This window comes from Oncorhynchus gorbuscha, linkage group LG12, assembly GCF_021184085.1.
Source record: "Oncorhynchus gorbuscha isolate QuinsamMale2020 ecotype Even-year linkage group LG12, OgorEven_v1.0, whole genome shotgun sequence".
In the NCBI taxonomy this organism is placed as follows: Eukaryota; Metazoa; Chordata; class Actinopteri; order Salmoniformes; family Salmonidae; genus Oncorhynchus; species Oncorhynchus gorbuscha.
The window spans coordinates 29983564-30008848 of NC_060184.1; the positions used below are offsets into that span (position 1 = coordinate 29983564).

General features: G+C 43.6%; 1 protein-coding gene across 7 annotated transcripts in view; it reads left to right on the forward strand.

Annotated features, from left to right (window-relative positions):
- Nucleotides 1-25285, forward strand: part of LOC123990855 (nesprin-2-like) — a 253676-nt gene that overhangs the window by 90900 nt on the left and 137491 nt on the right. For all 7 annotated transcript variants that reach the window (XM_046291782.1, XM_046291785.1, XM_046291783.1 and 4 more), the window contains 10 exons: nt 4075-4245; nt 4563-6473; nt 11900-12085; nt 13162-13317; nt 13969-14198; nt 14388-16452; nt 17060-17394; nt 18347-18491; nt 18877-19077; nt 21064-21323. In XM_046291782.1, the coding sequence (XP_046147738.1) occupies nt 4075-4245; nt 4563-6473; nt 11900-12085; nt 13162-13317; nt 13969-14198; nt 14388-16452; nt 17060-17394; nt 18347-18491; nt 18877-19077; nt 21064-21323 (5660 nt within the window). The remainder of the gene's footprint in view (nt 1-4074; nt 4246-4562; nt 6474-11899; nt 12086-13161; nt 13318-13968; nt 14199-14387; nt 16453-17059; nt 17395-18346; nt 18492-18876; nt 19078-21063; nt 21324-25285) is intronic.

The window sequence follows — 25285 nt, forward strand, 5'->3', positions numbered from 1 at the left end:
GTCTCAATCATTAAAACGATTTAGGAATGAAAGTTTAAGATGTTATGCTGTACTCCCATCCATTTAAAATGTTCTGAAATCGCTGTTTTTTAAAAACCTTTTCCCACAAATGCATTTGTCATGTTGAACACAGCACAGTTTACTGAGGTTGTTCTGAAATCACTAGTTGTTTTTTAGATGTTTTTCCACTAACATAATTGTCATGTTGAACACAGAGGCCCGACTACCATGTAATATTAGCAAAGGGCACTTAAAAGCGCACTTATACTCCATATGTCGGCCATCACAACAACACAGGTAGGAACCCCTGAGTGAGTTTCCACTTTGCTCTAATATCAGGGCCATTATCTTTGGATGTGCTCTGTCTCAACGGAAAAATAGGGGGTTTGTCATCTGGCTCCCCCATTGGAAAATACTAGGCATATTAGTGATTCTAGATGAGGCATTTCTCAGAGGGGTTATTTTTTAAATGCCAAAGCACAGCCATCAGTCTCTGATTCAGAAGAGTTTGGTTAAATGCATTCAGTTGTGCGACTGACTAGGAATCCCCCTTTCCCTAACATTAAGGGCATTTTCATCATAATCAACTTGGGTAGGCTAGCAGTTTTCAAAGGATTGAATTTGGTGTCCAAAGCCATTTCTGATCAGGTATAGATGTTAGCGCGACACAGGTTTAGAGGACACTTTGAAGATGTATTAGTATATAGCCCCAAAATGGTATTTTTGCAATTATTTCATTACGAGTTTCAGTTAGATCCATGGTGACATTGTAATGCAGCAAAAGACTTTGAAACCAATGAGCACCCATTGCGGGGGAATTCCTCGTTCAGTCAAAACCAGTAATGAGTCTGCTTTCGTCATGCAGAAAGCAGCACCATACCAGTGTCTACATATGTGAAAATGGCACATTTCTACGATTTGTAGTAAAAATAATAAATAAATAAAAGTTTGATGTCATCAAGAGTAGAAAATATTTTTAAAACAGGGATTTTCAAACACTGAGATTCGCAGTGACTCAGAAAAATGCCCCACTGTGACTAAACTTTTTGCATATTTTGGAGAAAACAAATCAGTTCTTTGTTTTAATTCTACTCAATTATGTTATCGAGTAGGCCATATTTAGGACCTTTCTTCTTATCTTTTTAGCTACATCATGTAGAAATGGGCCATTTTCAAATATGTAGACACTGGTAGGTGCTGGAGATAATGAATGAGGATGAAAAGTTGTGGAATTTGGTGATGGCAGAGGGTAAGAGGAATAGAGAGGTCCAACTCGGTGGAAAATCTGTCTCCCCAGCAGGGTTTGTTTTTTTCTCTCGCTTTTCACCAACCACGCAAGGAATTTTTGTATGGAGGTCAATGAGATGTGTCAAATTTTGTCATCAAAAAAATGAATGGCATATTTGCTATTTAATTGATATTATAGAAGTTTTGTAATGCTTATGTTGTTACGAGTGTACTGATATAAGTAGGACTCATGAAATCCAGGCAACTTTAAGAAAAAATACTTTACATCAGTGTTGTCTCAAGATGGCTATGCATATTCATGGATGAGCCTAGTAGCATAGCATCTCTCTCTATTGATAACAGGCAGTTGATGTCAACAACCCTCATCAAATATTTAAAAAAGGATTATAATAATGAGATGTATCCACCAATCCCAAGAAAGTATAGACTGGAGCTAGACAGCCTGCCGTGCCGCTTTGTGGATAACAACTCCCATTGTTAGGGCGGACATCTTGTCAGTATATCCATAATCTTTGGTGATGGGCATGCCAATTATTTTCAGTGAGTTGGTTCCGTTCAGCTAAAAGAGCTGTTCATTTGGCACCTAAACAGGACTTAGTTCAGTAGCGTTTAAATATGTACCAAAAATCATGAACAAAAATTGCAAATCTATAATGTTAAGCTTACAAAGTTGCCTGACAGTATGTCAGATCGTGATTAGTTTAAGTACATTTTTACCTTAAAGTTAATGGTCTGAAAATAAAATAAATTAATGCACTGCAAAAATGTGTGGACCAGAAAGTCTCTCTCCTCACTTTCTATTGTTCCTGCAGTGAGGAATTACAAAAAAATACATCTTCAGATTTTTAAAAATGAATTTATCTGCAGATGTTCGTTGTCTGGAGCTCAAAAAGCAGTAGTAATAGTATGCAAATCAGGGAGCCAAATGAACAACTCTCTCAGATGTGATTCGGTTCTCTGCATTCACCAAAGAGCAGTTCAAAAAGAGCTGTTCGTTCGAGAATGACCCATCACTAGTGTAACTTCCCTTAAACCCGTGCCTGTTTGAGTCAACTTCAGATCTAATTGATCACTCATTAAGATTTGTAGATCAGTCAAACTGCAGTGTAGCTGATCTGAAACAGGCACGTTGAGACACAACTTAGTTTGACATGTTTTTGTGGAAGTTTCTGCATGTAGTGAAGTTATCAGGGAAATGTTAACAAATGGGAAACCAAATGCTAAATAATGCTAGTTACTGCCTGTAGCAAATGTAAACAGTCTAACATGAGTTGCTATCAGTTTGGACCTAGTATCTAGGTTTGTGGCAGTATTAGACTATAAATAATGTAGTGCAGTGCCTCCACCTAATAAGTAATGTACCCCTAAAGATATGTACTTACTAGGAAAACATGTACAATGCCCACACAGTGAAACTACACAAATATATATCTCTTGAACTATGATAAAGAATAATTACAACAAGTCAAGTTATGAGTTATTATTAAATGACCAACATTATCAACTCATTTCAATGGCATCTATGCACACTCACTGTGTACCTAAGAGCACTCATAAACAGTGGAAATCCAGGTCACCTGCGCGTGGCCAATGAGAAGTGTGCGAGTGCAACAGTCCATTCACACGCTCACATTCAAACACGTAGATAAAAACACAGTACTCCTCGACGAAACTGGACCGGTCCAAATGTTGCTAATTACAGTGCCAATAGAAAGTATTTACACTCCTGACTTTTTCCAAATTTGTATGTGTTACAGCCTGAATTTAATATGGATTCAATTGGAGTACTACACACAATAATACACCGGAGATGTTTACCATGACCTCATTGAATGTTCCCGAGTGCCTAGTTACAGTTTCAATTTCAATTGGCTTGAAAAACTATGGCAAGACTTGAAAATGTCTGTCTAGCAAGGAACAACCACCAACTAGACAGTGCTTAAAGAATTTCAAAAATAATAAATGTGCAAAGGTGTGCAAAGCTCTTAGACTTACCTAAAAAAGACTCACAGCTGTAATCACCACCACAGGTGCTTCAACAAAGTATTGACTCAGGGGTGTGAATACTTATGTAAATGAGATATTTCTGTATTTAATTTTCACTACATTTCTAAAAGCATGTTTTCACTTTGTCATTATGGGCTATTGTGTGCAGGTGGGTGAATTTAAAAAATATTTAATCCATTTTGAATTCAGGCTTTATCACAACAAAATGTGGAATAAGTCAAGTGGTATGAATCGTTTCTGAAAGTACTGTTTATACAGTACTCTCAGATCACAAGTGGCTACTCGCATCACCCAGAGTTCAGTCTCTCACAGCATCTAACGGTCGGTCGAGCCTCCAAGCAGGGGGAAAGAAAATTCTTCTCCTGATGACAGTTGAACGGGAACAAATCCAACGCAGTCCTAATGGTGGTCGGGGATGAGGGACTAACAGTTGATCAGATTGGTTTACTCAGACCGTTAAACAATTAAATAGCCATCTTGCTAGCTCACGTAGTTTGCAGTGTTGCCCTCCCCTCACATGTCGGGCTGTTCTCTAACAACTGTCCGTCTCCAAAATATGTCCAACATGCAACACAATAACTACATCAGTCCGTGCTAGAAAAAGCTAAAAGCAACTAGGAGGTTACATGCAGTTTTGCTAACATCAGGGAAATGTTAACAAATGGGAAATCAAGGGACAATGCTAAATCATGCTCGTTACTTCCTGTAGCAAAAGTCAATAGAGTAATGTGGATGCTCTCCATGCATAGACAACTCAAGGTAAGATGAATTTGACCCAAACATCAAAATTAGATTGATTAACCCTATAATCCCTCACAGGCTACACTAAACAATGGGAAGCAACTCCAAGGGACGCTACGTGAGGCGCTGTCACAGCTAGACTTCCTATTGGACTGTGTTGGAAGGGAGCGCGTGGAGCAGTTCGAGAGAAGGGCTGGACAGGCCCTTAGCAACAGTGCAGCTCTTCTCACAGCCCTAGCCCAATCCCAGGTGAGCTATCGAATCAATGTATAATCAAAACAACAAAACTCAAAAATTAGGTAGATTGAACGAATACACAATTATCGAATGCAGAAATGTTACTTTTGCAATATGAGTTGGCTTGTTGAAAGGCGTTTTAGGCCTAGTTTCAGAATGTATGAAACCCTATGATGATAGAAAATATGGTAGGTGAAACTAGAGCATTTCAACCAGGTGTAAAAGTTAACTTATATTTTGATTGGAACATCCCTTAACGTTAATATGATCCCTTTATGGAATCTTATATGCATCTTCACACCATTTCTAATGAATGTATGCATCTTTAGGTGTCCCTAGTGAGCACAGAGGTGGATGGAGACAATAAGATACCAAGCAACACACCTGGCAAAGCGCCATCTTGCAGCGAGGCATCCCTTTTGTCACAACCTGTAGAGGAAGTGACTCCAGGAGGGATCAAACCTCTTCAGGCTAATGTTGACTCAACAAAAGATCCGGAAAAAGAGCAGGCTGAAAGCAGAGTGCAAAGCAAAAGAGCCTTTACCAGAGGAACAATGGATGCTGTTAAAGAACCGACCAAGAAAGTGATGAGCGACACTGAACATAGAGCAGAGGACAAAGAATACGGCAGAGACTCATTGAAGGACTGGAGCATCCAGCCAGCAGAGAGAATGGTCACAGGCATGGAGGATGGGGAGAGTCAAATACAAATTCCCATGGGAGAAACCTTAACCCAAACTCCCATCACCAGCGTTGATATCTCCGCCACTGTGGTGGTGCCAGAGACCCCGGGCACTAGCCAATGTGGGGCTACTGTAACAGAGATAACACCTCACCATATAGAACCAATGGATCAAGAGGGAACCTCATCGCCGACTCCGCACAAAGTGTTCACCATCGTCCTGGACACAGACCTCGAACGACAACAACTTGATGGCATGTCTATGGCCAACGCTCTCCAAAGCAGACCAGGTTACGATGGCAACAATGATATTGTACATACAGACTCGCCTCAACATGGCGACAGTGAGATTCCGGCTACTGAGTCACATGACTATGCAAACACTGCGGTTGTATGCTCTGGATCGGTCGGAGGAGGTCAAGAGTCTTCAGTACCAGATAAAGGCGCTCAACTCACTTACACTTTTGCTGTTGTCAAACAGAGTGACCAGGCAAAACAAGATTTGACTGAGCCTCCCCAAAAAGTGGCCACCATTTTCCTGAACACAGCTGTTGCACCTGCTGGGAAAGTTCTTGTTCAGGAAGCTGAGACTCTACATCGTGAAGTCACTTCCTTGACCAAAGCTGAATTGGGCATTAAAAGCAGTGTGGGGCTAGGGACAGATCCACAGTCGGACCCTGCATCACATCTCATGCTGCATCCAGAAAGAAAGCAGCTAGAGACGCATGCAAGACCCACAGACAAATCACAGTCAGATAACAAAACACAACGCACAGAGTCTAGAGACTGCACTGAGACAAAGAAAGTGTTTACAATTGTTTTGGACATGGAGCAACCTCCGTCTCAGTCCAAGGACATTAAAACCAGGGAACCTCCTTGTGGTAATGGCTCAGATACATTTAGCTCTGGTGACTTTCCTTCAAAACTGACTGATAGTTCTGTCACTGGGAACACCAAGAATACAGATGGCGGGCGGCGCGTCAAGTCAAAGCACAGGGGGCGGAGGAGGGCTGATTTTAGGAACTCAGCGTCCAAGGGCCCCAAAGTGAAGAGTTCCAAGGGCCCCTCTGCTTCAAAGAACACGGAATCAGAGTTGGAGCAATCGCAGGGCCACAAAACAAAAGGTCTGAAATCAAAAGGCCCCGAATCAGGGCTCACAGAGTCTAAGTCCGCTGAATTGGCGCACACCGAATCCGAGTCACAGAGACGCACTGATAACTCTGAGAAGACTGAACCAGGAAGTGTTGATGATGACGTAGACACAGACACTAAAGATGCCAGACAGACAGAAATGACAGCCAGCCAAATAGCTGTAAACACAGGAGCCTCAGACATCACCTGTACTGCAGACAGCAAAGATAACAGACAGACTGTGAGCAAAGACACTGGAAACATAGACACTGACATGCTACAGGTGAATGATCTCACACAGACAGATGTCAGTCAGACAGATGCCACAAGAGACAATACACAGTTGTCATACGCACCTTCACCAGCATATGTAGCCACAGAGACGGAGCCCAGAGAGGGGACAGAAAGGACAGCTCCACAGGAACAGGTAAGGGAAATGTCTCTCACCCACATATGTTCTCCTCAGGGACAAGGTTTTTTAAAGCATTTGGAGTAGTCAGAGTATGACAGCCCAGAGGTTACACGTTAAATTTCATCAACTTTAAGCCTGTAGATTCAGGTTGAGAGGGGGTTGTACACTCAAGTCAAACACGGGTACATGTAGTTAATGGCTGTCTTTCCCTGGGGGGATTTGACCTTTCAAGGCTCTTTGTTTCACCCAAGATCCAACAATGATAAGTGATGTTATTACGAGTGAATTGGAATGGTCAGGCCAGGAGTAGCCTGTTCGTGTGGCATTTAAAGGTCACACCTTGGCTCAAATTAAAATTGGAGGAATTTGACTCATCATACAGTGGCCCCTCCACTTCCAGAGTAGGAATTTACTCCCCTACTGCCTGATGACTGAGGCTTTACTGAGGGCTATATGAAGGGAGAGTAATCAGGGTATGGCCTTCCAGAGGACAACGTCTCCGACCATGCCCCCCAATTTACATCCCAGGTATGGAGAGCCTACATGGAGAAGTTGGGGGTCACGGTCAGCCTTACTTACGGGTACCGGTCTCAGTCTAAAGGGCCAGTAGAGAGGACCAACCAGGAGCTGGGGAGGTTCCTAAGGAGTCACTGCCAGGACCGGCAGGGGGAGTGGGCCCGGGTTCCTTCTATAGACGGGATATGCCCAGAATTCACGTTGCATAGATGGATTTTACAGTGCGATTGATATCTGGGTGTCCAGTGGCGAGGGATGTGTGTACCCAGGTAAACAGATGATTCCTCGCCTCCGTGGGGACGTAGATGCACTCAGGAGGGCAGGTAGCAGGTTCCCTCTCCAGAGCCTGGCGGATGTCCACATCTATGTTCCAAAACACAGGGTCAACAATATGGGAGGACGGAATGATGGGCAGGAGGGCACTCACAGGACTCTCAACCGACAGGAACCACAGGTTAAGGGAAAGCATGTCTTCCGACACCCGGGTGCCCAAGTGGTGATTTTCATCATTGACCAGGAGATGGTGAGGTCATGACTTTCGACCCACAGAAAGCAGAGAATTACTTTGTGTACAGGAGCAGTGATGAGGAAGGGAAAGCTTTCTTAGTGCATGGGTCCGACGGTGAGTGCGAGGGGTGCGTGATAGTGCTGGATCCTAATGGTTGTTGATCCAGGGCTTGGACCAGAATAGGAGAGGAGAACGGGGACGCAGTGATGTTCAGGGAGGAGACGAGGACCTGGTCAATAAAATGCCCTATGTCACTAGAGCTGTAGAAACAACACCTGAGAGACAGCCAGCCAGTGAAATGGAACACAGGAAAGCTTTGGCAGAAAACAATGAAGGAATACTCACGCCTACCCTGGGAGCCAGATGATCATGAGCCCCAGAGGACTTCGGGTTGAGAAGCACCGGACACCGTTGGAGCTGGTGCCTCTCCTGGCCACAATAGGGACACAGCCCCAGCTACCTCCGGCGATGTTGCTCTGCTGTGGGGAGGTGTTTGACCCCTATTTCCATGGGTTCAGGCTCTGCCTCAAGACGGCCAAAAGAGTAGAGCAAGTTGCGAGGGGCACTCCGGCGTTCCCAAAGAAGGTTGTCCAGACGGGTGGCCATCGCGATGAGCGCATCCAGGGAAAGGTTGTCGTCTCGGCACGCCAACTCCATCTGAACCTCCTCTCGCATTCTTCTTTGGAGGCTGCCACGGTTCAAAAGGTGAGGGCGTATTCCGCAGCTGTCTGGGCACCCTGCCACAGTTGGAGAAGTCACTCACCTCCCTCTCTGCCCTCTGGTGGATGGTTGAAGACTGCCCTGAACAGAGCCATGAACCCCTCCTCTCCTCTCTCCCAGAAGGCCGTAGCCCACTCGGTGGTGGAGGCTCCCATCTGAGGGGCGAAATAGAGGGAGCACTGGAGTAGGAAGCCACTGCATTTGGATCGAGTCCCGTCATATTTGTCAGGGAGGGACAGTTGGGCATCGCTGACCTGGGCGGACTGCTGGGTAGGCTAGGGGACTGGCTTTCTGGGATGGCTAGTGGTAGGAGGCCCTCCGCTAGTTGGAGGTGAATCCTCTCGGGTGGTGTCGAGACGGTGGAGGACTTGGAGGACCTTATCCATAGCCGCACCCAGTTGCGCCAGCTGATCGTGGCATTTGGGAATTAGGTGTCCTTGTTCGTCGACTGTCTGGGAGATGTCCTTATTTTCTACTGCGGCAGTATTCTGTGACTTATACGCAGGAAGTCAGGTGCAGAAGGCAAGTTTAATAATATCATCATCATCATCATCATCATCATCATCATCATCATCATCATGATGGTAATAAAAACCATGAGACGCGTGCTGAACATACCAAAACCAATACTGCCTGATGACTAAGGCTTACTAAGGGCTTTATGAAGGGAGAGTAATCAGGGTGGTGATGAAGTCCAGGTGTGCTTAATGGTGGGGAGCAGTTGTGCGCAGTGATGGTTGCCAGGTGTGCGCAACATGGGTTGCCAGGACCAATGGTTAGTAGACCTGCGATGTCTAGAGCCAGAGTGGGGAGCAGGAATAGATGTGACAATACAGCTTTTCATGCTTTTATTTTACATGTAGCATAACAGAAAATCTAATTAAGTAGTTTTCTACCTAAAATGTTTGTGTTGTAAATATGCTTTCATTATAGAGCTGAATTTCGAGCTTCTGACAATTTTATGTAAATCTAGACTTTATGTTGATCCATCTACCTCAATGCTTGTTCGAAGTCCACAAAGATTAAAATAAATGTATAATCAGGGACCCGCAATGCTGCCATTAGTCCGCTGTTAAAGCTGCTATCCTTAATTTGAAAAACAACACAACAACAACACCGGCACTTGGTTTGCTAGCTATAATGCAGAAGGATGGGCCTTTAGAAATGTAATCACTCTCAAAATCATAGATGGAGCTATAGATGCAAGGACCGATCCTCCATGAAATAGTTTTAAACATATTTTAAAGCTTTACATTGTTTGTTTGCAAAGATATTGCTTTCAAGCAGTGCAGTAAAAAAAACTCCTTATAGTTAGAGCGTTGAACTAAGCTCATGAGGCATTTCTAAGTGATATTACTTGTGAAAATAAATGGTATATGTCACCTCTTGATGCGACCCATCCCGGATCCGGGATCGTGACTACTGCTCAAGCTCATTACCATAACGCAAAATGCAAAAAAATATTCTTAGAAATATTTAACCTCCACACATTAACAAGTCCAATAGCTCAAATGAAAGATAAACACCTTGTTCATCTACCCAGCAAGTCAGATTTCTAAAATGTTTTACGGCGAAAACATAGCACATATTTATATTAGATCACCACCGAAACAAAAGACAAGAGGCAGCCATTTTGTCCCAGAAAATATAAAATTTAAAAGTAGGATTAAAAAATAAATAATTCACTAACCTTTTGAAAATCTTCATCAGATTACAGTAATATGACATGTTACACAGTACATTTATGTTTTTTTCAATAATATGCCATTTATATCCATAAATCTCTGTTTACAATGACGACATTTCAAAAAATGCTACTCAAATGTCCGGAGAAATGATGATAGCTCCGACAGATAACGTCAGATAACAAGCAATAAACATGACTAAATGTACATGTTCTACATATAGTTACAAAGATACACTTCTTCTTAATGCAACCGCTGTATTACATTTATTTTTAACGTTACAGAATTCGTTCACTGGCTATACAATGAGACGGCGCTCAGATATTAGCAGTATGTCTCCTCTACATTTGGAGTCCACAGAAACCCAAAATAACCACATAAATATTCCCTTACCTTTGATGTTCTTTGATCAGAAGACGTAGAAGGAGTCATACTTACCCAATACATCGTTTGGTTTCAAGTTGTGTGTCTCTGTATTAGCATATGCTAACAGCTTCAGCTGAAATGCACCCAAAATGACTTCTGGTCCCGCACTCTTGCGCATCAAAACTTCAAAATTACATATTATATGTCGACTAAACTGGTCAAACTATGTGCAGAATCGAGCTTTGATGTTTTTAACATGTAAAACAATGATCAACGTGAACAGACACACTGCCTTCAATTGGTGTTTCTTGGAAAAGAAGTGCCCCAAAATCGGCCACGCGTAATAGAGTGCATGTATTTGAGAGTGACCCGAACATTTTAGCCCGCCAAAGGACGAGGGCTCGCGAGATTCTCACAATGAATGCGCCATTTGAAAGCAGGCATCGCGCTGAACACATACATACTGTTCCCAGATCGGTAGCTGCCTGGGAAGGGTGGGGGCGATGACGTCAAAGTTGACCCAACTTTTCTCTTGACAAGAGAGAGTTTGGGAGAAAGGCTGCCCTTAGAGTTCTGCTTTACATACAGACATAATTTAAACGGTTTTAGAAACTTTAGAATGTTTTCTATTCAATAATAATTATTATATGCATATATTAGCAATTTTGGGAAAAAATATTTTCAGTTTACTATGGGAACGCACTTCCTCCAAAGGGGGCAGTATTGAGCCCTAGTCTTAAGAGGTTCAGAAATGGCTGCAAATATCACAGATTGGGCCTTTATTGTGTATCCAAGTCAAGAGCCCTGCTGACTCAGAGTGTAGGGCAGTATAGTGGTGATACATCATTGGTTGCTTTACCTGGAGCCCTGAGCTTGTGTTTATAAAGAGTGCTGAGCTAACACCAGGTCCCTCCTGTGGACATAATCATATTTATTTTGATCTAAAAGGCTAAAGTGGGTCCTAGATAAGTACTCCTAAACAGAGGAATATGGCCCCTGCACTCCTAATCTGAGGAATATGGTCCCTGCACTCCTACTCTGTCACTTTATGAATACGCTACCCTGGGTGGGATAACCTTAGTACCTATAACCTGCAATATAAACAACTACTGTTGTTTTGAAATGTTGAGAGAGAGAGAGATTTTATGCAAGTATCAGCTTGCCCTGTCACCTGTCGGTTTGACCACTCCCTTTAAGCATAGCCTAGCACTTCACTTTGTGAGGAATAAGTTATTTACACCACTCAGTGATGACTTCACCTCACGCTAGCCCTGTAGCTCTCGATATATCAACCACACTCCTACTCCCTGACTAGTTCCTGCTGTATCATGTTTCCCCCGTGCTAAGCCCAATGACACTGATCTAACAGGATTAGCTGGAGGAGTCTACACCAAATATTTTTCACCAATTGTGTTGTGTCAGATAAGTGATTCCTTCAAGAAAGGAAGTAAAGAGAGACGCGGTGTTAAACTATTGGAACAGAGCCCTGGTTTCCCTCGGGGCAAGGCCCAGCTCCTTACTCAGTCACATTCCTGCTCTAATAGATGCGCTGACTCGGTGGGGCAGAGAGGAACGGAGTTGTTGTCAGAAATACCCGACAGGAGAGCAGGAGAATCCACCGTCCCATTGCCGTCATGTTCCCACAGATGCAGGGGGGGAGTGAAGTCAAGAGGAGGACCTCGGTCCAGACTGGGGGGCTGCTATCCGATGCCGTGGCGAAGGAGGAGAGAGTTGGGGGAGCAGTGTGCCCGGAGGTCCCGTGCCACAGGTCCACTATGCAAGACATCCTCTCTAAGGTCCAAGGGTTGGTGGAGAGGAAGGACATCATCACGGTGAGTGTTAGGGAGTTTCATTGCACGGCCGACCATGAGATTCGAACTTGTGTTCATAGCAATAATACTCACCCGACCACAATCAGTAATTCTCAACAGCAATACTCAGCCAAGCCAACAGTGTGTGAACTGAGACAGTAGGCTATTAGAGCTTAGGGAAGGTAAGGTGGCGTCAACATGGGACATGGTTTACTGTGCATTGCAGGAATTTGTTTCCAAGGAACCCAACTTGTTTTTCAAGAGGATAATGACATTCAAAATAAGAACCTGAGAAAACCTCTTTAAGAATACAAGCAATAAAAACATCTACAATTTAGTTAGTATCTTATGTGCGTATCAATATGAGACATAAAAATTGCTAAAATGATATTTCAACATTTTCTCGACCACAGATAAAATAAGTTGTGGCTCTATCCACACAATAATTGCAGTTCAGTCAACTGCATGGATCAGTGAACAGATAAACAAACATGTGGCATGGGCCTTGATGATGCTGTATTCACAAGGCTTTGGGGTGAAGTTTCCTAATCCTAATCTTAACCATTAGTGGAAAAAATGCTAAACTGACCCAAGATCAGCGTCTAGGGGAAACTTCATGCTACTCCATTCCCAAGATGCTTGTGGCAGGAAGCTTTACAGGAAGGAGCCAATGATATTTCCTGTGCAGCCATGGAGATTTCTCAGTAACGGCACATCTCGCTTTAGAATCAGCAAACGATTATGTCCCCCCCAGCACCACACCCGTCCCATACCAGACCTGGGTCAAATATGTGTGTCAAATACTTGGAGCTTGCTTTTTTCACTTTTGGGATTATTCCATTGTTTCCATTGTACCAGGTAAACTGAATTGAGTATAGCTCAAGTATTTGACATCCAACCCAGGTCTGGTTGTACACACCAGGGTTGTGTTCATTAGGACATGCAGCAGAAAATGTTTTCAAAAGTTTTGCAGTGGAAAATGTGCATTTTTTATTAAACAAATCAAGATGGATCCCTCCCTGTTTCAGTCTGTTTTCTTCTGTTTGGTCCATGAACATGTCCCATTACTGTATTTACTCTGTGCTGTTGTGTTGAAGGGAGGCCAGTGGATGGATGCGGCTTGGTACCTGCAGCTTTCGCCCAGAAAGCCAGAGACCCAAATAGGGCGCACTGTCCTCAGGGTTCTAGGATGCCGCTACCAGCCAGCCCAGCTCAACCTTGCCAACATGGCCCGGCAACTGGCGGAGGCTGAGGTGGGAGACTGTTCTTTTTGAATGAACAATTTTCCCTTTCAAAAACATAGACATTTGAAAATACACATTTACAAGTGTCAGATTGGCCATCATATATACAAACAGAGGACAAAACTGTCATTTAATGGGCTTCACACCCCGAACTGATATCACTGTGTTAAATGCTTTTACAGAAGGAAAGCTTTATTTGGGATTCCACTGAAAACATTTCCTTTATAATGATACTTCAACAATCCTCTCATTTATTTAACCTTTACAGTTCTTTCATATCAATGTCAACGAGAATGTATAATGAGACAAGGAGAGGAAGCTAATTCTAACTTTGATTTGCTATGTCTAACTTTTCATGTACATTATCACCCTTCTTGGCTTTTGTGTAAGTGTAGAGTGTTTGATAAATACACATGCTATGTGCCGAGCCCATGGTCTAGTGGAACCCCCCTCAGCTACACACACACATGCTCTCCTTACTGAAGATCAGGGTTCAATCCCCACTCCAACCATTCATACCGTTTCTTACACCTGCCTGTCTTCCCTCTGTGATTTCAATACTGTAAAAAATTGCTTATTATTTTAACAGATTATATTTTTTTGGGTCCCAGCCCCCTGGATACCAGACTGAGTGTGTCCCCGTGATCCCCTTTTTTTCAGGACTGCAGACGCTACGTGCTTGAGCAGGTGGCTGCGATAAACCATGTGGTCGGTGACCCAGAGGACGCAAAAAATCTGGAGGGGCGATGGAGTGCAGCCCTGTTGGATGCCTCGGCCACAGTTCAGGTCAAAGAGGCTCAGCTCCACCTGGTCACACAGTACCACAGGCAGACTCAGGCCATTCGGAGCCTTCTGGAGAGATGGACAAGCGATATGGATGAGCTACAATTGTAAGTCCATGCACTTGCATTGTCCGGGCTACTATTCTTGTGCATAATATTGTATTTATGCATCTTTAGGCCTCTGTGTTCCTTTAAAGTGTACAGTTGATTTAGAATATCATTGATCAGAAGTTTGTATTTGACCAAGATATGCACTAACATTTATTCACTCTTTGTGTATTCCTGGGGATCTAACAGGGACACCCGAAGCAGTGCGCTTCAGGCTGAAAAACTACATACTCTGTTATGTAACATTGAACAGCAGAAGGGCATGATGGGGGAGCTGCTCCAGGTGTGTTGCCAGGTGTCTGCCCACCTGAGTGAAGTCGAGGGGTCAGGGGCACTCCTCGCACAGCTAGGGGATCTGCAGGAGGAGTGGAGGCTTTTGGAGGGGACCGGGAATAGAGGCCTGAGGCATGCCTCAATTGGTTCTTCTCAGTCCTTTATCCTTCTACAAAAGGCTGAGCAGCTGCATTGCAAGCTTGAGACTCTTCAGAAGTCCATCACCCTCTTACAGTCCTCTCAATTGCAGCATGACACTCACAAAGCTTTAGAGCTGACCTTTATTACTGCTGACTTGAAAGCCTTCAACCAGCAGTACCTACACCTGCTTGGGCAATCAGAGGATTTTACCCAATTTTCTCTTGGGCAGAAGGAGAAGGAGGATGTGGAGTGTACTCTTCAGAGCTTGAGCTCCTTACTTGCCTCCACTCAGAGGTTGCTCTCTGCTCAGTCATACTCTATAGCAACACCCTCCTTGGCTAAAATCATTAAGCAAATGCAGGACTTGATTATCTGGGCCAAGCAGGCGGAAAACCACATCTCAGCAGGTGAAAATGTAGCCCTCTTCCCTGAAGAGGCCCGTCTCCAAATTGCCAGCATGAGGAAGCTTCAATCTGAGATTTTGGCAAGGCGTTCCAGGGTGCACTACAAATTTGAGGACCTGAAAGAACTGATGTCGGATGAGGGGGAAATTGACAAAGTGCTGTCATCAATGAAGACCTTGAAGGACCTCTACGAAACAGTCTCAGATAACTCTGCTCGTATTCTGAAGGAAATGGAGGCTGTTTTGGAGGAAAGAGAGAAGATGCTGGTCCAGATCTCAAAAGTGAACACCTGGCTAGCAGTGGCACACCATGAAAGAGAGGTCACCACAGATGTAGAGAATGTGTCCAAAGACACCATCCAAGACCTGGAAAGCAAGCTGCAGTTTCACATGGATGCCATTAAGGAAGCAGAAAGACAGCTGGCTGTCACGGATGCCCTTTTGGAGATCTGCATGGAGGTCTCTTCGGGGTTGAGTCCAGCAGAGAGCCACTTTCTTGTCAACAGGCTCACAGGCCTCCGGACCGAGGTGGACAGAATGGTGGCCCACGAGAAAGCAGCTCAATGGGAGTTGGAGGAACTGCTTCACACCCGGACTTCTTCGGCCGAGGAACTGGCGGCTGTCCAGGTGAGCGTGCAACAGATATGGGCCGACCTGGAGAGGCAGAGGTTCCCAGTGACAAAGGACTCCCTATCTGCCATAGAGCCCTTGACGCACATGCTCCTGGAGCACCAATGTCAGATCCAGGAACTCCAGTACTGCCAAGAGAACCAGAAAAGTGCCCTCTTGCGTACCATTGGCGAACTGCAGGAGAAGGTGAAAACTCTCCACCACCACGCCCTGGAACACGAGAAGTACCTGACCTACCGGCAGCGCATGGAAGACTCCAGGGAGGTGGCAAAGGAGCGTGCTCAGTGCTCCAAAGACAAGAGAGTCAGCGTGGGGGAAAGGTTCAGTCTTTGCCAGGCTCTTCTGGTGGAACTTCCGCTGGTGAAGACCCAGTGCCAGGATGCTTCCGACCAGCTTGAGGCCATCGCCCAAGACCTGCACCTATCGGATAGAATGTTGCTCCTGTCGGAGAGGCAGAGGATCCGGCGAACTGTTGAAAACCTAGCCTCCTGGGAGCTTGCCATCACTGACGACGTCAAAAACCTAGAGGAAAAGCTTCTGGAGGGTCTCAAATTCTGCACTGAGCTTCCTGCCATGATGGACCTTCTTCAACAGGTCAGGCAGGAGCTGACGGAATTTGATCCGGTGAAGCCAGACGTGAGGGCCGTCAACATAGCGCTGCGGAGGTGCTGGGTAATCTGGAGGAACGTAGAGTCTGTCATGCGGGTGTTGGAAGCTTTGAGGCAGAGAGAGCAAGTGGAGATGAGCCAGTGTGGGGAGCTGCACACCCTGAGGAATGACATTGTGCAGAAGTGCCACGTATATATGGTAAGTTCAGTGGGCTCATTACATTACAATTGTTATCATTCGCAATTTCAGCTACGGTGTGTATTACATTTCATAAAATATGCATGTAATTTGAGTTGGTTGACGTGATAAACACTATCAAACGGATTGTTTGGATCCTAGATGCTTATTGGACAAGCGGCGTTCCAAGCCTGCTAACAGTTCCATCTGCATTATCACTGCACCTCCATAAGAATATCATCATGTTCATGTTGCTGTTCAAATCATTGTTTGAATTCATCTCAACTCATACATTATTTCCCCTTGCTTCTAGAGTACAATTTTGTTTCTAACAGTGGGGTTTAATATAAGCCTTGCTGTCTGCCTGTCCGGCCATGGAAACAATGTTTCACTTTTGAAATGCTATCTCCCTTGTACCATAGAGAGTGAACGGTGCCCAGACGAGACAATTAACTGAATTGGTGTATTACAACAATTTATCCCTCAAACATTTTCCTTAACTTCTATTGGAACTGACTTTAATGTTGTTTGTGTAATAAGATTCAACCACACAGGTTGTATTGTATTGTGGTAGACTTCAAATGAAATTCTTGCCTGAATTCTTAATAATCTTGTATATGTCCTGTAGGAGAATTTGTCCCATGCTCGGGAAGCCCTGAAGGATTACCACTGGGCTGCCCAAGGAGTGGTAACCTTCCTCCTCGAAGCCGAGGCCATGTTCCTGGCACCTCCAGGCGGATTTGTGGACTGCACAGAGGAGCAATGGCACACCCAAGAGCCCCAAGCCTCCCTAGGGGAGAGCCTCCAGGCGCAAATCAGCCATCTCCTGGAGCTGGCACCCCAGCAGGCCTGTCTCTCTTTCCCCCAGAGCGAACAGCTCCACATCCAGGTCCTGAGCCACCTTTTGGTGGAGAGGGCCACACTCGAGGCCCAGGTTGAGCTCAGGACAGAGGCCTTGCAGAGGTAGGCCAAAGGTTACACACTCATTCACCAAAGGTTACACATGGCTTTTGGTCCTTACTGTTTTGGTCACATTCTAAAAACACATTAACACTAAATGTTATCGTACAAAGAAGCTTGATGAACATTAGATACTGAACATTGGTCACCAAATAGGCATGCATTGTCAACCTTTCTTAAGCCATTACATTTTTGGGGGAATGTGAGATGCTGTGTGCCACTGATGTATTTATTTATTTATTTATTTACCAGGTTAGTCTCATTGAGATGAATAATCTATTTTACAAGAGAGACCTGGCCAAAATAGCAGCACCCAAAGTTGCAGACACATTTACAACAAAAAAACACAAAGCATTACAGTTTAGAAAACATCAACTTACACATTGAACAGTGCTGGGACCACTTATATCAGGGAAAATCAACTAAATTAGGCAGGTTGCTGAGCGGGTTTCTGAGCGGATGGCAACAGAATAGTTAGAATTCGTACACTGCACGTTGACCAGAGTTTAGCACTCCGAGACCCACGTCTCTGGTGAAATGGAATGTTGGTGTAATTGAGACAAATAGGTTCAGCAGTCTAATAAATATCATTTTAGTAACTTGTTACTTTTCCCTCTGTTACCCCTTGTTTGATGAGAACTAAATTAATGCCTGGATGAGAATGCAGCTCATGTCTATGAATTTTATGTTGCATTGAATCAAATAAGAGTTACAGATCCGGGAACTTTGTATGTAAATTAGCTTCGAACACTGGCACATTTACATTGATGTAAAACAGACATGTTGATTTATGTGCATGTAAAAGAGTACAGTAGAATCAAACCAAATCCGAATTGTCCACCCAGAGTACAAATGAGCCTTTAGCTTCACAATTGCTTAAAAAACATGAAAATGTAAACAACATTGAAACCAGGCAATTTTCAGTTACCGTGTTTGTTTTGTATCTATTCCATAGGTGTGCAGACAGACAAAGCCGCCACAAGAAGTGTCATGAGGACGTATGGCATATCCTGAAGAAAAACGAATCAAGGCTCTCCGAGTGTGCCACCCAGGAAGTGACATCCTACGCCAACTGTGCTGACCAACAGGATAGAGCCAAGGTGTGTTAAGTGCTGTGCGTCGGTGGTTCTTCTCAGAATTTGTTCCTACTAGGGAATTTTTCCTTGCCTCTGTTCTCCTGCTTACGTTTCGGGTGTACAGTCCAGGTTACTGTAAAGCACTTGTTTTTTTTAAAAGCATGCTATTCAAGCTTCATTTAGACAGTTTAGATATCAAGGGGATACTGGGGTGGAGACTGGGAAAAAGGTAGAGGGGAGGATTTAACCCCAGTATCTGGCAGTGAGCTACATGTGTGTTACCACTACACCACTGCTCTGCCACACCACAGCTTTGCTGCACTACAAAGCACTTTGTGACACATGTTGTAAAAGAAAGAGATATATTCTGTATACAATACATTTGATTGATTCATCTCTTCATGTGAAGACCCTGTCGGAGGAGGTGCTGTCTATAGCTGGCAAGCTGGAGGAGCTGAGGGTGGTGTGCCCACTGCGGGGGTGCTGTGTGGGCTCCGAGGGGGCACAGGGTGCCCTCTGGAGGCGCTGGGCGGCACTGCGGTGCGGCATCAGCCTCCTCCGGACACGCTTGGAGCAGAGAGGGGCGGAGTGGAGGGACGTCACCAAGAGCGTGAGTCATGTGACTAAACTATCTTCAGTGAACTGCTCCTTTAATGGTCATAATGTAATATAGTATATGGTATATTACATAAAAATACATACATTTTTGGGCGATGCCATCACCTTTCTTTGCTGCACTACATGATTCACCCGGATGACCACTCCATTAAATAGAAGCCTTTTAGTAGACCTGGTGCATGAGTAGCATATGTAGTATACAAGTATACACACGTGTATTATAAAGGTGATCATTCTTACCATCACAACAGCACATGGCTCAAAACAGTTTTTTGTATAAGCAAATGATATATTCATAATATATTGTTGATCCACAAAGTGTAGGGCTTTGGTAATACCTTGTTTGTTTTTGTACGAAAGTATGTGTAGTAGTATTGTACACCCATGTGTAAATATACAGTGTCTTCGGAAATTATTCAGACCCCTTGACTTTTTCCACATTTTGTTATGTTACAGCCTTTTTCGAAAATGTATTAAATAAATAAAAATCATTAGCAATCTACACACAATACCCCATAATGACAAAGCAAAACAGGTTTTTAGAAATGTTTGCAAATTGATTAAAAATGAAAAACAGAAATACCTTATTAACATAAGAATTCAGACCCTTTTCTATGAGAATTGAGCTCAGGTGCATCCTGTTTCCATTGATCATCCTTGAGATATTTCTACAACTGGATTGGAGTCTATCTGTGGTAAATTCAATTGATTGTACATGATTTGTAAAGGCACACACCTGTCTATATAAGGTCCTTCAGTTGACAATGCATGTCAGAGCAAAAACCAAGCCATGAAGTCGAAGGAATTATCCGTAGAGTGCAGAGACAGGATTGTGTCGAGGCACAGATCTGGGGAAGGGTACCAAAACATTTCTACAGCATTGAAGGTTCCAATGAACACAGTGGCCTCCATCATTCTTAAATGGAATAAGTTTGGAACCGCCAAGACTCTTCCTAGAGCTGGCTGCCCGGCCAAACTGAGCAATCGGGGGAGAAGGGCCTTGTTCAGGGAGGTGACCAAGAACCTGATGGTCACTCTGACAGAGCTCTAGAGTTCCTCTATGGAGATGGGAGAACCTTTCAGAAGGACCACCATCTCTGCAGCACTCCACCAATCAGGCCTTTATGGTAGAGTGGCCAAACAGCCCACTTGGAGTGGCCTTGACAGCCCACTTGGAGTTTTCCAAAAGGCTCCGAAAGACTCTCAGACCATGAGAAACAAGATTCTCTGGTCTGATGAAACCAAGATGTAACTCTTTGGCCTGAATGCCAAGTGTGATGTCTGGAGGAAACCTGGCACCATCCCTACAGTGAAGCATGGTGGTGGCAGCATCATGCTGTGAGGTTTTTCAGCTGCAGGGACTGGGAGACTAGTCAGGATCGAGGCAAAGATGAACGGAGCAAAGTACGCTCAGGTCCTCCGACTGGGGCAAAGGTTCAACTTCCAACAGGACAACGACCCTAAGCACACATCCAAGACAACGCAGGAGTAGTTTCGGGACAAGCCTCTGAATGTCCTTGAGGGGCCCAGCCAGAGCCCGGACTTGAACCCGATCTAACATCTCTGGAGAGACCTGAAAATAGCTCTGCAGCGACGCTCCCCATCCAACTTGACATAATTTGAGAGGATCTACAGAGAAGAATGGGAGAAACTCCCCAAATAAGGTGTGCCAAACTTGTAGCGTCATACTCAAGAAGAATCAAGGCTGTAATTGCTGCCAAATGTGCTTCAACAAAGTACTGAGTAAAGGGCCTGAATATTTATGTAAATGTGATATTTTATTTTAAATTTTTAATGCAATTTTATAAAAATTCTAAATAACTGTTTTTTCTTTGTCTTTATGGAGTCTTGTATGTAGGTTGAAGTAACAATTTTAGAATACGGCTGTAATGTAACAAAATGTGGAAAAATTCAAGGGGTCTGAATATTTTCCGAAGGCACTGTATGTGTTTGTGGGTGTGTCCTTTGGGTGTCACAGATGGCTCGATGCAGCAGTGCTCTGGACAAGCTGCAGGGTGAGCTGTCGGACCCCACTGCAGTATGCTCCGGTCAGGGGGCCCCGATGGTTTTGTTAGAGCAGATGGAGCAGCACCAGGCTGGAATAGAGCGGGAGCAGCGAATCCTGGCCTCCCTGGAGCTCCAGCTCTCCCAGATCCTGGGTGTGTCCAGCCCTCAGGAGGCAGCTAGCCCTGTCCCAGTCTGCCAACGGTTGAGGGACATGCAGGAGCGCTTCAGGAGGTAAGGATGATACAGTACAATCTTTGAAAGACAAATACTCTGAAATTAGGTGCCCTTTCCATTTCCCTCACTTTCTCTCTATCGCTCTCTTTCTCTCTCTTGTCTTCCCGAACTCACCCACACAATTCACATGGTACACATCCTTGCATACACGCACACACACCTCAGGAACAGAAAAGCACAATGCAGAAAAAGCTTAAATGTTTTTACTTTTTTACATAAACATTACATGTCAGCTCAAGAACCCTGGAGCCTTTGCCAAAGGTGTGCAAACAATCACATTGACACTGCTTATTAACACTGTTTATTGACAAATGTTGACAGTAGATGTACTATTACACACCATGAGTGGCAATATGATTCTTGGAAACATTTAAGCACATACACGTAGTTTGATATTAATATTTAAACCAGTTGAGCTGACAGCCATTTTATACTGGTTTGCTATGGCTGTTGTCATCAATCTAGCAAGAGGGCAATATTTTATTAATTTAGTAGTGTGTGTGTTGTCCCCCCCATCCCCCATAGAAAGCTATGACCTTTAGCTTTCACCTAGAATTGTTTATTTATGTCTGAGATAAAGGCACTTTTCAACCCAAATGATCAAGTACACAATACAAGTATATTAAAATATTCAAATATGAAGATATGATCACCTTTTTATACTTTATAATATGCCTATATATAGTTCGACCCATAATATTTAACTTTCTGTTACTTTACCAAACATATTGGTGATAGTCAAAATCTGTTAAATTTGTGAATGTCTAAATCAACATTTGGGCCATTTAAACAGTGTGTGAAGGGCTATGTAAAGGGCAGGTCGATGTAAAGGGCTAGATTTTTTCGAGCTGCGAATACGGGTCTATCTCTGACGTAAAGAAAAAAGTTTGACTGCCCACACAAAATTACTTCTTTGCCTATTTTATGTTTAAGGAAGAGTGTTGGTCACATTCTTTATCCTTGAGATATAAAAGTATTTAGATTCGCCTGCTCGAGACAAATTCAGCAATTGCTTTGCCATGTCTGTGCTGTGAAGCAGTCGAGCTGGATAAATGTTTTTCCTAGGACCTCCCCTTTGACGTGACGTCACAGTGAAGTGATACGAATTGATGTAATGATGCAGCCGACCACCAGAGAGAGGGAAATACAAGTTTATTCGACAAAGGACCTTTACGTGGTCCTAGGAAGGTCTGGATTTCTGTCTTCTGACTTATAAAACGGTGGGAAATCAATACATTCAGTCATAAATATATTTTAAAGTAATTATAATGCCCGATTTCGGGGGGACTGTCGGGTTATTAAAGGTATGCTGAGCTTAATGACATCATCTTACACAGTGTCGCGACTTCCTGCTGAAATCTACAATGACAAAATTCAAATCTACCAAAACTCATCCATGGGCATGCTGAAAGGAATGTTGTCTGTGAAGCTAAAATGGTTGTATATACTGACAAGATATTGGAGTCTCCACTCTAACAATGTGAATCAGTGTCCGTAGAGGCGAAAGGCAGGCTGGAGGTGGCGGGAGCAAGCGTATATTCAATCAAATAGGTCTCATATAGCAAATCAGCAATACATTTTAAAGTTGACCAAAATCTACGCTCTCCCATTGCCCTCCGTCGTGACGTTGCTATCATTAATGTGTTTGATTATTTTATCAAATCAATTAACTACGTTTATTTATTACGATGATTAAATTAATCATGTAACAATTAACTCATTAGTAATCTTGGGGCAACACAGGAAAAGTTATTTAATGAGTCACTATCTCCCGACTAAACTCTAAAGATATGAATTTGTCTTACATCAGTCACAGTCAATTCATTCATTCTTATTAACCTCATCAGTCTCATGAACGTTGCATAGTCCGTTAAATCTGCACGAACCCTAGTCTACATGATGACTCAGCGATACACAAATTGGCTTAATTATTTATTTACTAACTAACTAAATAATCACACAGAATTACATAAACGCACCCACAGGATAGGTTACTACATAATGCAATGAAAAGTCCCTAGTGGACTAACCCGATATGACGCTTGGTACACAATGAATAGGGGTGGGGAAAGAAAGAGCGCGAGAAGAAGAGACAAAGGAATTCAACTATCGTACATACAGTTGAATAATACGGTCATCGTAAATATCGATATTTAGCACCCTAACAACCGCTCATTTGGATTTAGAAATGCAACACATATTTACGCTTGTATGTCTTTGTCGTCTCGCTCTGGTGAAAACGCCCGATCAGTCTGTGGAGTCAGTCGACTGATAGTCTCTGATAGTGTAAGTCCCTGGTTGTCCACCAGAGTTTACCATGTCCATTGTAGTTGTTGTAGGTTGGTCTATGAGTGTCTGTTAGATTGGATCTTCCAGAGGTGTACCACGCCGTGTTCAGCGGTCCTTGACCTTCACTCTGTTTATTTGGAATAGATACCCTAGAGATACCTACAGTTGAAGTCAGAAGTTTACATACACTTAGGTTGTGGTCCTTAACTTGTTTTTCAACTACTCCACAAATTTCTTGTTAACAAGTTATAGTTTTGGCAAGTCAGTTAGAACATCTACTTTGTGCATGACACAAGTAATATTTTCACCAATTGTTTACAGGCAGATTATTTAACTTATAATTCACTGTATCACAATTCCAGTGGGTCATAAATTAACATACACTAAGTTGACTGTGCTTTTAAACAGCTTGTAAAATTCCAGAAAATGTCATCATGGCTTTAGAAGCTTCTGATAGGATAATTGACATCATCTGAGTCAATTGGAGGTGTACCTGTGGATGTATTTCAAGGCCTACCTTCAAACTCAGTGTCTCTTTGCTTGACATCATGGGAAAATTCAAAGAAATCAACCAAGTCCTCAGAAAATAAATTGTAGACCTCCACAAGTCTGGTTCATCCCTAAGTAAGGAGACGCGTTCTGTCTCCTGCGAAAAGTACAAATCAATCCCAGAACAACAGCAAACGACCTGGTGAAGATGCTGGAGGAAATAGGTACAGAAGTATCTATATCCACAGTAAAGCGAGTCCTATATCGACATAACCTGAAAGGCTGCTCAGCAAGGAAGAAGCCACTGCTCCAAAACCGCAATAAAAAAAACTGATTTCAGTTTGCAACTGCACATGGGGACAAAGATCATACTTTTTAGAGAAATGTCCTCTGGTCTGATGAAACCAAAAAACCTTTTTGGCTTTAATGACCATCGTTATGTTTGGAGGAAAAAGGGGGAGGCTTGCAACCCGAAGAACACCATCCCAACCATGAAGCATGGGGGTGGCAGCATCATGTTGTGGGGGTGCTTTGCTGCAGGAGGGACTGCTAGACTTCACAAAATAGATGCCATCATTAGCGAGGAAAATTATTTTGCCATATCCAGTTCACGCTGTACTTCGGCTGGTCTTTAGTTTTCTCCTTGGAGGGCGGTTCCATCATGTTGCCACAAGGTCTGTGCTCATGTGGCGTGGTTACTGACTGGGGAAAACTTCACATGAAAAACTATTCTCTCATTTAGAAGGGTAAAATCATACTTCATCTTCTCCCAAATAGTTTCATATTTAATCATATAAATTCTACAACATTTAGATGTCAATCTGATAACTGGGACGTATACATTTGTCGAGTTACCGTTATTTGGTTATTCCGACCTTAATGGTATCGCAAACAACGACTCATTTGACGTGATTATTGTTTCAAGCACCACCAATCGTTTCCCACATTATTTGTGTTAGGAATATTGTGTCATTATCCACTTTTGGATGTTATATTTATGGCGGGAGGAATCTCCTTCTACTAAAAAGGTTATTTCCCCTCCATCCTGCAGAGCCAAAACGCAGAGTTTCTGCAAAGTATTTACGACTGTCATACGACTGGCCAACTCCATCCCAACTCCATTCCTCTCCCCTGCTGCGGGAGAAAGAGGGCACTGTAGAGCTGACTCAATGTAACCTGAT